The sequence below is a fragment of the Bolinopsis microptera genome, chromosome 2 (genome assembly GCF_026151205.1).
Source record: "Bolinopsis microptera isolate Bmic1 chromosome 2, MBARI_Bmic_1.0, whole genome shotgun sequence".
In the NCBI taxonomy this organism is placed as follows: Eukaryota; Metazoa; Ctenophora; class Tentaculata; order Lobata; family Bolinopsidae; genus Bolinopsis; species Bolinopsis microptera.
Window position 1 is genome coordinate 4,904,531 of NC_087073.1, and position 14,067 is coordinate 4,918,597.

Consider the following 14,067-nt stretch of genomic DNA (forward strand, 5'->3'; position numbering starts at 1 on the left):
TCAAGTTGGTTTTAAACTGGGGCCCTTCTAGAAAAGTCTCGAAGTTCAAGTGTCAAGTGATTTAGCACGCTCGACACATTATACGGCGATAAGCCTCTAAAATCTCTTCAAAATATTATGACCCCAGGCAAAGTAGTGCACTAGTGAAGTCAATCCCGACATCGGGATTCCAGAATCCCAGGATTTCCTGGAGATTGTACATGTGGACTACTGAGCTGTGGTGTACTGTATTATCAATTCAAGGTATTCAAATTTCAATGATAAAAAGGAAACAAACTCATTTTTACCGATAAAATTTATAACTATAACTCCACATACAATCAAAATCAGTCCAGCGTTACCCTCAATAAAAACAACGCATAAATTAGATAAAAAGAAGGGATTACTTGAGATGAGTTTCACAATGATAGGAATGAAACCCAGGGATATCGAGAGGTGAATTCCTGGGTTTTGTTTCCCAAAGAAGAGTGTAAACGTCAAAAGGTGCATGATTCGCCCTTCACGACATTTAAATACTTCTTTCTCATCTTACTTCGTAATAAAAGCCAGACTATTCAAATTATATGTAGCGCAGAAAATTACATTAACTTAGAAAATACTATTCTACAAATACTGTACATTGTTCACGATCGGAGAACGATCTTTTACAAATATGGAAAACAGAAAACTTGAGAATATGCTAACACCAATTTCTGAAAGTCAATGAGCTATGGAAATATGTCTGTACTGAAAGTGAAATACCGAGTTGGGTTGAGAACCCGAGTGAAATGTCTGTGTTGTAAATGTAACAATCGCCAAGACTCAAGGTGAAACACTCAGTGTTTCTCCTAGTAGTCATAGTAACTAATAGTAACCACTAGTAACCAGAAACTCAGTGTTTCTCCGATACTCCCTTCAGGTAAAACACCCAGTGTATTGTTTGTCCGGACGTGCTCTTTGGATTTGTTATAATTAGCTTCCCTGTCTGAACTGGTAACGCTTGACCACTGAAATAGTGAACTTTATGAGTTATGAGTATTTTGTAAGTTATATTCACATTAGCATGGAGATCGACAGTTCAACTCGGTTGATATTTTGAGATTGACTACATACATGATTACATATCTTTAAGCATCTTAATGCCTTAAAAGGTGAAGTAATCCTACGATTAAAATTTGAACTTCCACTTTCAAGATCGAGCATAACGAAGAAATTGCCAGGTAGTATAATTCAATTTCACATATATTTAAGAAAAAGGTTAGATTGTTGTCATGGAAAATAGAGTTATTTATACTAGCGGTATCATACTCGCGCTACGGACTATAAGTCCTGCTTTGAAAATGAAAGTTCGTTTTGAGACAATTAAAAAAAAGGAAAATTCAAACCACGCACTCCTGATAGTTATAGACTAAAGAGTGGTTCAAGCCCCGGCTTGCCAGACGGAGCTTGACCACACTATTTCGCGCACTCCATACAGTTAGAATGCAGAACCACACACACATATACGGCGATTTCACAGTGAATTATAACAGTGTATAAGGAGTAACATTACATAACCATAAATTTGGATAAATAAAACAGTGCACCCCAGGAAGCAATAAAAGCAGCATAATGATTTCCTCTGCTAAGCCGGTGTCACAAAGTGACAAATTACTGCTACATAGCTAGTTATCCTTTAGGAATTTCTTAGCAAGTTCAACTTCCATCATCAAGAGAACAAAAATGAACACTGGACAGTCGAGTCGTCGCCACCATTTGCTTCTAGACAATTAAGCAATTTGGTAATCTGTCGATGGCATAACTTGACGCACATATAAACTTGAAGGTAACTTAACTAACTAACGAAGCGAGGCTAAGGCACAGTGGTTCTTAACCCTGTAATTGTTGAGTTGTCTTAAGCTGTAGTGTATGAGTTTACGTGAGAGAGTAGTGCAATGAGTTTAACGAGCTGGTTATTGTAAATGGTACTTTCTCGGGGCGACAAAATTATTAATTTAAGATCAAGTACTAACTTTATGGCGCAAATTTCGGAGAATTCAACGCAAATTTGTCCATAAAATTAATAATGAATCAGACTTGAGACAGTTTGGCAAGATCAGAATGTAGGGGTGGGGGCATATAATGCGTGGTACATTTCCGACAGCAATTTGGGTGTGATCGGTAAATTGTACTTTTAAATTTGAAGAGATATGGTGCCGAGTTCAGGACGAGACCGAACCGTATAAAAAGCATATATTCTAGGCAGACTTCACAAACCTTCCCAACCAATTGGAACATTGCAAAATATGGGATCATTGACATTCGACCAAAGGGGAGGGGGTTTCGAAAAGATTTGTTATTTCTATACAATGAAGTGAATGACTTTGTATCCATACGTTGGCCTTTATAGCTCAGTCACTGAGTGCCCAATTAAAATAATTCTTTCTGGTATGACTTAGTACCACCACTGGTTCGAGGAATTTGTCAACTCGGAAAATATTCGTGTTCATTTTTTCAAATGAAGGTTCATTTTCGCATTTATTTGATAGTTTGGATAGTCGGATCGAGCTAAATTTTATTGAATTGTGTTTGGCCATTCGAATTACGTGTGTCCTGATAAAATTAGAGTAGTAGCTTCTCAGATGACCGAGATACGAAGCATACCTAACGAGTTTATTCATTACGTGTGATCAGGTGATTGGCTTACCTAATCACGTGATAAGGTGACCCCGTTAACCACCCCATTAAACATTATGGGAATCGTTAAGGCTGCCCAATTAAGGTGTCGTGTCACGGTGTCACATAATCACCCAGTCAATTTTGATAACGAGGTACACAAAATGCTTGATAATTTCGTCATTCCTAATCCGTTTCACATCATTTATTCAGATCAGATGCAACATTTAATAATCTACCGTCTCTAAAAGAATTACGAGGATCTAGTCACAACCGCGACCGCTTTTTATTGTGTAGAAGTTCAGCAATGACATATATATATATATACATATTGCCATTTTACTGACACCACGACATCAATTTTAACGCGACTTTCCGCAAAAACCGTGAGAGATATTTATTAAAACTTTTTTTGGCTGTGTCGAATTCTTTTAGAGTCTTTTAACTTTTTAAATAGTATGAAGAAATAAAAATTGGGCGAGAAATAAATAATTAGGTTCCGGAAATTGGACCACCGGTGTTTTAAAAATCACAAAATAAACAAATGTCGTTGTGTCTTGACACCACTTTAGAATTAGAAGGGGTTCCTGCTAGTATATGTAATGGCTGCACTCTGCAGCCCCACTGCGATCGATTTTTTTGAGTATATTCAAAAAAGCTAAAACATAAAATTTTAAAATATAGCATGATTTTAAATTATATTTTACTGGACGTTCGATTTAACTTTCCTCCCATAGGTCCGATTAAATGAGGTTACGTTGTATTATGTTATTCTATCTGATAGTTGATACCTTATATGATCATTTAACACGTATATAATAGCCATTTAAAATTAAGTTTAAAATCCAATTTTGAACTCAATTTTAATATAATTGTTGTTATTACTCACGTTCTACTCCATTAAATTGAAGGAAATATCATATCCTCATCCCGTACCAAGAGAAAGATGGCGTTTCTCGTGTCTTATATATTTATTAAAATTATGAAATACGATTTATCATAAATAACAGAGGGATCACCTCATGAAATTTAAGATCAATAATAAAATACTGACCCAGCTGTAAGGTGGAATTTATTATTTTTGACACGCCGGGGAACTAACTAACGCTCATTTGACACTCAATATTAATAGGATGGCAGAAATAAATTATAAACTATAATGAACTACAGTATAGTTCATGATTGATCTGCATGAACGTCGAAATTTTGTTTGATTTTTAATATGTTGGTTATATGTCCCACGGGTAGCTATATTTATCAGATTTAATTATTTTTCAATATTAAACTTATAGCAAACATTAACCAATAGCCATTAACCAGCGTACCAAAAGCTGGTCCCTAAACAAGCAAACATTAATAAAAGGCTTGCTGACCCGTATTTCGTGGACTATGATATTAATCTTAATAATATAATTATATGATTGGATTTGCTTTTTCAACCGACCTTTCGACCGGTGCCCGGTAAAGGTACACATTGGAAATAATATCAGATGTGACTAACTCACTAAGTCTATCAATCCCAAATGACCTCATAGGAAGTTCAGTAACCATCTAGCGCACCCTTTCCATACCATAACTTCCTATGAGGTCATTTGGGATGGCAGTTTTGGTGTATACCCCCTTAAAGCCTGTTTTAACTGCTGCTATTACATAATTCCTTATAAAAAGAATCTCATGGTTCTCTAAGCAGTCTTTCAAAAATAGAAACACACCACTTGTAAATCACATTTCTAGTCGCGGAAGTAGATTCGATTAAAAGATTATACGGTCAAAACTTGTCAAAGTTTTCTAAGAATTGCTTCTGTATGAGGGGCAGTACTAACGGTATTTAAAGCGTTACCATGTTCTGATGTTCTACGAACAGCTTTGCTCGAACTAGAACTAGAACTTTAGCGGAATATTTGAACGGGATTTAAAATTGAATTTAGTTGTGCAAGGTGCAATTGCCTTGAATGGAGTTGTTGCACTATCTGTTTAACTTGAAATAAACATGAACAACAGGCAGAGTAATCTTCTGCGATCTTAGATGCCAGAATCATTTTACGAAACTACAGTATTTGTGACCTTTGTGTGACCAATCAAGATCCACAAAAACAACTAACCTCGGACTGCCATTGTACGTGACCATAATGTTAATGGTCTTCTTCGCTCTGATCAGCTCGGACTGCTTCACGGAGAACAGTGAGTTGTCCACGGATAGGAGGAACGTAGTAGGGGTGGGGAACACGTTCTTGAACTGTACTGGGATACTCTGTCCAGCTCTAATGGTGAAGGGGCCTTGTGGTTTGGGTTGGTGACAGTGACCGATCAGTGGGAAAATGTACTCACCACCTCCGCCTGACAAAATAATTATATTAGTACATTTGTCAGGATTTCCTCGTTCAAATGCGATCTTTTAAATTGTCAATTTTAATTGCACAACCACTTTTCACAGTAAAGGGTCATTCACATATCATTATTAATTAAGGGGGCAGGGGGGTCTTTATGAAAATTCCCTCGAAATTGACTTTATAGTTGTTTCTGATAGAGGGGAGTGATATCTATCAGCTGTTTTTGGTCCCATAGAAAAATATTGTTCCTAGCCAAAAATATTGCCGGTCAAAGGTCAGCGCTTATGTGTAATTCGATTTTCAGGGCGCGCGATTGAAAATCGCTCGCGCAATACAAGCCGGTCAAAGGTCAGCGTTCGTGTGTAATTGTATTGCGCGAGCGATTTTCAATCGCGCCCTGAAAATCGAGTCTAAAATTCTATCTTCTCCTACATTTTTTGAGCAATCACCTCGAAACTTTCAGGATATGTTCTAAGGACCATTTAGAAGATTCTCAGAATTTTAAGATAGGCCTTAGAAAATTGTTCATTCGATTTTGAAAATCTTGGACCTGGAAAAATCGTCCAAAAACGAGGTCCAAGATTTTCAAAATGGAATAAAAAAATTTCTAAGGCCTATCTTAAAATTCTGATCGAATGGAATCTTCTAAATGGTCCTTAGAACATATCCTGAAAGTTTCGAGGTGATTGCTCAACAAATGTAGGAGAAGATAGAATTTTAGACTCGATTTTCAGGGCGCGTGATTGAAAATCGCTCGCGCAATACAATTACACATGAACGCTGACCTTTGACCGACAATAAATTCGGCTAGGAACAATATTTTTCCATGGGATCAAAAGCAGCAGATAGATATCACTCCCCTCTATCAGAAACAACTATAAAATCAATTTCGAGAGACATTTCATAAAGACCCCCCCTGCCCCCTTAAACGAATGGCTCACCTAATACTAATTTCGGTTCTTTTGCGATAGTCAAAACGCGACAACTAGCGCTGGATGGCGACAACTAGCGCTATCCAGCGCTAGTTGTCGCCATCCAGCGCTAGTTGTCGCCATCCAGCGCTGGATAACGCTGGCCAGCCCAAATTATATATGTTCGATAATTGTCGCTATCCAGCGTTAGTTGTCGCCATCCAGCGCTAGTTGTCGCCATCCAGCGCTAGTTGTCGCTATCCAGCGCTATTTGTCGCTGGCTATGCGACACTGTCGCACGCGATAGTTTGCGATGGCCAGCGCAACTGGCCATCGCAGAAAACAGTTCGATAACTAGCGCTGGATAGCGACAACTAGCGCTGGATAGCGACAACTAGCGCTGGCCAGCGCTAAGCGATAGCCAGCGCTGGCCATCGATATCCAGCGCAAAATTTTTGCGCTATTACCCGTCAGCTAGCGCTGGCCAGCGCTAGCCAGCGCTAGCCAGCGCTAGCCAGCGCAATGTATCAAAATCATAGACTTGCGATATTACTCGGATGATGATTAATCACTTTACACTCGACTGTCACGTGACTTTTTTAACCCATTCTCTGACTCTAGCTGGTTCTGAACGACTTTTCGAAACCCTAACCCTCTAATCTGATCTCAACCCTAACCCTAACCCAATCCTTAACAAAAACATATGCTGAAACCCTAACCCTAACGAGAAATTATTAATTATATAAATACATCGATTGAAGTTGGTTACTCTCTCTCTCTCTCTGTTCTGGTCAACGGTTTCTGGCCTCTTACGATAAAGATGGAGGCCTTCTCGCCGTGCCCACAGAATGCAACTCCTGCTAGCTGCATTCCAGGACTAATGAAGTTGGTTACACGTTTACAACCATCTGCATCGGGGGCCCTTTTAGAACAATCTCGAAGATCGACTGTAGAGTGATTTAGCACGCTCGATATTAGTATTACTCGTCAGCCAGCGCTGGCCAGCGCAATATAGTTGCGATATTACTCGTCAGCTAGCGCTGGTTAGCGCTGGTTAGCGCTGGTTAGCGCTGGCTAGCGCTGGTTAGCGCTGGCTAGCGCTGGTTAGCGCTGGCTAGCGCTGGTTAGCGCTGGCCAGCGCTAGCTGACGGGTAATAGCGCAAAAATTTTGCACTGGATATCGATGGCCAGCGCTGGCCAGCGCTAGTTGTCGCTATCCAGCGCTAGTTGTCGCTATCCAGCGCTAGTTATCGAACTGTTTTCTGCGATGGCCAGTTGCGCTGGCCATCGCAAACTATCGCCTGCGACAGTGTCGCATAGCCAGCGACAAATAGCGCTGGATAGCGACAACTAGCGCTGGATGGCGACAACTAGCGCTGGATGGCGACAACTAGCGCTGGATAGCGACAATTATCGAACATATATATTTTGCGCTGGCCAGCGTTATCCAGCGCTGGATAGCGACAACTAGCGCTGGATGGCGACAACTAGCGCTGGATAGCGCTAGTTGTCGCCATCCAGCGCTAGTTGTCGCGTTTTGACTATCGCAAAAGAACCCTAATTTCTAATATGTGCGATTCGTAATGTAATGTGTTATTACATGTGATTGTATTTGTATTAAACTTTTACTCGTGAAATAAATTGCAAATTACTGTTCGAACGTTCTTGGTTTTGCCGTGACGCGGTTTTGCTGTGACGTGAAATTAACGGTAAGATGGCATGATGACACACAACTGCGTTGGCGTTAAATGGATGGTCATGAACCAGTGCACTAGTTATTTAACGCGTCAGTCCTCAAGACCTCTGTTTAGGAGGTTTAATATAAAATTAAAAGTCTTGTGGACTGTCGCGAACATCGAACTTAAGATATATAAAATAGTGGTTCATTATATGGTGGCCTGTTACTTTGCTATTAGTATTGCTCAAGGATATTCCATGCAGTGCGCTCTAAACTTTCTAATAATCTTGCGCGCAGAAGTTCTGATTTAATAAAAAGACGCTCTATCCATTAGTGCCGATTCAATAAATCCGTTATTCGACAATTTTACTTTTTGATTAGTTTGCAATTTCTACGGGGGTCATGTATTGCTTTATAAGTTAGTTATAGTAGGGGGACTGGAGGAACAATTTATTTGTTGGGAAATCATTTTTCTGGAAGGTCTTAGAGTTATAATTAAATAAGTACATTTATTTCTTATCTTGTCTCACTCTTATCTTGTCTCACTCTTATCTTGTCTCACTCCTATCTTGTCTCACTTTTATCTTGTCTCACTCTTATCTTGTCTCACTCTTATCTTGTCTCACTCTCATCTTGTCTCACTCTTATCTTGTCTCACTCCTATCTAGTCTCACTCCTATCTTGTCTCACTCTTATCTTGTCTCACTCTTATCTTGTCTCACTCTTATCTTTTCTCACTCTTATCTTGTCTCACTCTTATCTTGTCTCACTCTTATCTTGTTTCACTTTTATCTTGTCTCACTCCTATCTAGACTCACTCTTATCTTGTCTCACTCTTATCTTGTCTCACTCTTATCTTGTCTCACTCTTATCTTGTCTCACTCTTATCTTGTCTCACTCTTATCTTGTCTCACTCTTATCTTGTCTCACTCTCATCTTGTCTCACTCTTATCTTGTCTCACTCCTATCTAGTCTCACTCCTATCTTGTCTCACTCTTATCTTGTCTCACTCTTATCTTGTCTCACTCTTATCTTTTCTCACTCTTATCTTGTCTCACTCTTATCTTGTCTCACTCTTATCTTGTTTCACTTTTATCTTGTCTCACTCCTATCTAGACTCACTCCTATCTTGTCTCACTCTTATCTTGTCTCACTCTTATCTTGTCTCAATCTTATCTTGTCTCACTCTTATCTTGTCTCACTCTTATCTTGTCTCACTCTTATCTTGTCTCACTCTTATCTTGTCTCACTCTTATCTTGTCTCACTCTCATCTTGTCTCACTCTTATCTTGTCTCACTCTCATCTTGTCTCACTCTTATCTTGTCTCACTCTTATCTTGTCTCACTCCTATCTTGTCTCACTCTTATCTTGTCTCACTCTTATCTTGTCTCACTCTTATCTTGTCTCACTTTTATCTTGTCTCACTCTTATCTTGTCTCACTCCTATCTTGTCTCACTCTTATCTTGTCTCACTCTCATGTTGTCTCACTCTTATCTTGTCTCACTCCTATCTAGTCTCACTCCTATCTAGTCTCACTCTTATCTTGTCTCACTCTTATCTTGTCTCACTTGTATCTTGTCTCACTCCTATCTTGTCTCACTCTTATCTTGTCTCACTTTTATCTTGTCTCACTCCTATCTTGTCTCACTCCTATCTTGTCTCACTCTTATCTAACATTTTAGGTTGGACACCTGGTTTTAGGATCAACCTAAAACTTATTTTTCATTCAAAAAACCCCTGGCTGTAGGGTTAGTACTAAATTTATTCGCTAAATATTTTGATCTATAAAAGTTCAACAAAAACACGGTCAATATAATACCAACATAAAAAATAACCTGATGATACGATGAGGGTTCCCTTGGAGTCACCCAGTTGTGAGGGTTCGAAAGTAACCTCGATAGTGACCTCAGTGCCACCCACTCCACCGCTTGTAGCGGGCTGCGTATTCTTCTCCACATGGAAATCATTGCTATCAGTCTTGCTTGTATAATCAACCTTAGTCTTGCTGTAGTTGATGAGACGAGCTTGAAGCACCTGACTGTTTCCGAGTCCCGTTTTAAAGATCAGCGCTCGTTCTGGTCCCGCTGGAGTAGCTAGCAATTCAACCTGGCGTTTAATTTGTGTTAACATCTATTGCTTCTTATGTTATAAGACATTACGATTTATTTACTGTTACAACTACAAGTAGTATGAAGCGTGTTTCTAAATTAAATAGTTAAACCATCGTTACCATATATTTCCCAGCAATTTGTCTTTACTTCGTGCGTCATTAATTCCGGGGGATTTCATCTTATTGAATATGGCATAAATGCCATAAATAACATGTTATGTCTGCAAACTTAAATACAGGTTTGATAATTGAAGTGCTTTCCCAAAATTCGAAGTTGGTTGTTTACAATTTATCCGAGTTATGACCCTTTTCATATCTTGCGGATACGTGATCTCGGCACTTAATCAGTGATTTCGTCACCCAATCAGTGAGCTTCATTCGGTGGTACCGAGCATGTTGAGGAATCTGATCAGTTTGAGTGAATACTGATTGTGACTTTCCTAAAATCAAAGAAATTCACGTTATAGCGCTTCAGTTGCTGTCCTTTAAGCAGGTTTCAACCAATCACACCATTGATTGGGCGAAGAGATCACTGATTAAGTGCCGGGATCATGCATCCGCCAGACCTTGAAATGGTCATAACTCGGCTTGGTTTTAAACAACCAACTTTTTTCTTTCTTAAAAAAAAAGAGAGGCTGTGCCAAGTTAGCCCACGAGAGGATAGCATTGAGATGCTCTGTCTACCTCTGGGGTGTGGCAACCCTGGGGAAGGTTACCGAAACAACCAACTTGGAATTTTGGGAAAGCACTTCAATTATCAAATTAAATGTGTCTAGAAATTTTTGAGTTCCTAGCTTAAAGCGTCCTAAAGTTATGGTGACAATAAGCAAACAGAGGGAGTGGCGTGCCACATCCTTTGTAATCGATGAAATTTTACAACATTTTCAGGAAGTCTAAGTTAGACCCATATCTATATTCCCTGACATTTTTGAGCAATTCTGATACGAATTACGTGAGTTAATGATATTAAAGGGTTGCGTGTGGGTAGTTACTTCTGGGCCACCCTGTAATTTCCTGCAAAATCCAGTTTTGGATATTTAACATATTCACAACTACAATTTAACTCCATTTGTCATAAAACTATATTCAAGAAATCGCAAGAATAATGCACCGAAATCTCCTGTTGGTTTCTTTAGAAATTCTAAAGAAATGATATTCGCTAAATATGGTTGTAAGAGTGTGCCCGCGTTTATGGACACACGCTAATTTTGACTTTGGACTTTTGTTACCATTAAAAATCAAAGAGATGAAAATAAAACTGAAACTACAAACCTCGTAGATATATTGTCCCAGATCGATGGAGTTAAAAACGATCTTGGCTTCACTTCTCCCGGCTTTAAGTGGCATGTATTCGAAAGAGAAGAGTCCCTCCGAGTTAGCAGGGACCGTGAAAGTGGGGAGGAGAGATATCTCTGTGGAATTGTGAAGCTGGGTGTTGAGGGTAACGGATACTGACAGAGGGTTGAACAGCGGTATTGTGTAGCTCACTGACTGACGAACTGGTGCTGTCAGTTTGATCGTGTCGATCACTCCCGCAGCAGACACTTTGTAAGTCACAAAGTAGAACTGGAACTCTCCCGACTGCTCGTTCTTGAACGTTATCTGCGAGACGCATGCGTCAAACACGGTGTTTTACCACATGTCATGTCATGTCGGGCGTTACGTCGAGATACGCGCCCGATTTGACAAGTCAAATATCGTTCAAATTGGTATAGGATAAAAACTGATAACCTTAGCGATGATTTGCTTTAAGTTTCTCTTGCTGTCGACCGAGTCTAACAATTTCAATGAGCTTTATCAATATCAACGATCCATTCTTTTTAATATCAACTGATTTAAAATAATAATATTTTCCATATCTTGGTAAAAAAGTGTCTTATCAAAATCTCTTCTTTCTTGAAGCCACGTGGTTCAGATTGATATACTGAAACATCAATTTAAAAAATCCTGATTCGGCCCGATAATTTCAGACGATTTTAATCCCCATTTGCCTGGCTTCCGTTTGAGAAAAAAAGCACCTACCAAAAAGCCAAAAAGGGCATTAACAATTTCTTGATTAAGTGTTCAAGAAAAAATGCTACAAAGAACCGGTCCACTTCCAGTCAGGCTGAAAAAAAAGCTGATGAAGTCTCTGAACCTTTAAGCCATTTCTATCCGTAATATTATCTTGCACTGCTATTTACAAAACTACTTTGCAATCTTTGAAAGTACTTTGCTATTTTTGAAACAATATAATTTGAAGACGGAGAATTTATCATAATTAAGGGGGCAGGGGGGGGTACGGGTCTTTATGAAATTTCTCTCGAAATTGATTTTATAGTTGTTTCTGATAGAGGGGAGTGATATCTACCAGATGTTTTTGGTCCCATGGAAAAATTTCGTTCCTAGCCGAAATTATTGCCGGTCAAAGGTCAGTGCTCATGTGTAATTGTATTGCGCGAGCGATTTTCAATCGCGCGCCCTGAAAATCGAGTCTAAAAATCTATCTCCTCCTACATTTTTTGAGCAATCACCTTGAAACTTTTAGGATATGTTCTAAGGACCATTTAGAAACTTCTGGTCTATCAGAATTTTAAAATAGGCCTTAGAAAAGTTTTTATTCGATTTTGAAAATCTTGGACCTCGTTTTTTGACGATTTTTTCAGGTCCAAGATTTTCAAAATCGAATAAAAACTTTTCTAAGGCCTATTTTAAAATTCTGATAGACCAGAAGTTTCTAAATGGTCCTTAGAACATATCCTGAAAGTTTCAAGGTGATTGCTCAAAAAATGTAGGAGAAGATAGATTTTTAGACTCGATTTTCAGGGCGCGCGATTGAAAATCGCTCGCGCAATACAATTACACATGAGCACTGACCTTTGACCGGCAATAATTTCGGCTAGGAACAAAATTTTTCCATGGGACCAAAAACATCTGGTAGATATCACTCCCCTCTATCAGAAACAACTATAAAATCAATTTCGAGAGAAATTTCATAAAGACCCCCCCCTGCCCCCTTAAGATAAAGCAGACTAGACTTTTACCCGAAGCAATTTAATGTTTATTCGATAAAAAACATTTTGATTTTTCGTCTTTACGCTTATTTGGTAGTTGCTACAACTAAATCATTTCCTCCGAAACAGGAAGCTCGGAAACTGAAGTTCTAATGGTTTTAAATCACATTGGTGTTAGACAAGCTGCCATTTTATCGCGCTTGGCAGGGATTAACTTAAGGAATCGGCGACCAATCAAATCTGCGAGCAGCTACAGCAGTAATTGCAATCAAAATTATGTCTAGATAATAATAATATGATACAAGATTTATCGTTCCTTGCTTTATCAGTTCTATAGAAACTCGTCCTGCGTTATTCGATCATGTCGAATTTTAATTATTTGAATTTCTTCTAGATAAGCGGCAAGCGCAGCAATATCCTATAAACGCAGCAATACCCTATAATATATATACCCTATAATACCCTACAAACATTTTAAAATTTAAAAAAATTTTGCATTTAAATTCGGTCTGTTTTACTATTTTTATCAACTTTTGTACACAGATCATTTTAAATATTTGTCAACTTGGTCTTAAAGTACGTTTCGAACGTCACTGCTTAAACCAGCTAGATTTTTATTTGACATGTGCGTGTTGAGGAAGCGATCAACATGAACAGAAAATCATGTTTGGCTGACAAACGAGCAATTTCTGAGAATTTCAAGGCTGGCAACATTTCAAGCACAAGATACTAACCGGAGAGGCGTTCAACTACAAAGTTACAATATCTGTATATTTAAAGGAATCATACCTCAAGTATCAGTTGCATAAGTTAAACTTTCAAGAGCTCGCGATGGCAATTGCATAACATGTTAGATATTTCAATAACGTAAATTTCTTGTTGCAAATTAATAACAGTTGTAAATGAAATACAGTACAGGTTCCGCCTTGAATCCCTTGATTGTACACGGGGGGATGGAACTGCTCCTCACCCCTTTGTTAAGTATTAATTCCAAATATTATTTTACATTTTAGTTTCGCATCTGTACCAACCATGACCACTGAACCCCTAGTATATGATTTGATTAATTTTTTCTATTTAAAAGATCTTTAAAGAAGATGCTGTTATTTAAACCGAGCAGTGGTCACCACTAAAGAGGTCGAATATGATTAAAAGTTGGTCTTATTTCATTTGCACTCAAACCTTGACGTTCTTTGACCTTAATATAAGCCATACTTCATTTTGTAAATTAAACGGGCAATAGAACATGTTAAATACTTAAGGGGTTACCGGACTTTCAGTCTCTGACGTTTTAAACTACATTTTGAGGTGTGCGATACCATGTAACCATATGCCTAACAGATACCATTCGAAGCTGAAGTAAATTAACTTTTGATTAAATCGCTCGTCTACTAATATAATCCATCATT

The 14,067-nt window shown here is 38.6% G+C and overlaps 1 protein-coding gene across 1 annotated transcript in view; it reads right to left on the bottom strand.

Annotated features, from left to right (window-relative positions):
* Positions 1-259: 259 nt before the first annotated feature.
* Positions 260-14,067, bottom strand: part of LOC134811994 (hydrocephalus-inducing protein homolog) — a 52,826-nt gene continuing 39,018 nt past the window's right edge. Inside the window, exons 61-64 of the mRNA XM_063819169.1 lie at positions 10,938-11,267; positions 9,391-9,661; positions 4,737-4,971; positions 260-986 (exon numbers count right to left, since the gene is read on the bottom strand). Coding sequence (XP_063675239.1) covers positions 872-986; positions 4,737-4,971; positions 9,391-9,661; positions 10,938-11,267 — 951 coding nt within the window. The 3' untranslated portion in view covers positions 260-871. The remainder of the gene's footprint in view (positions 987-4,736; positions 4,972-9,390; positions 9,662-10,937; positions 11,268-14,067) is intronic.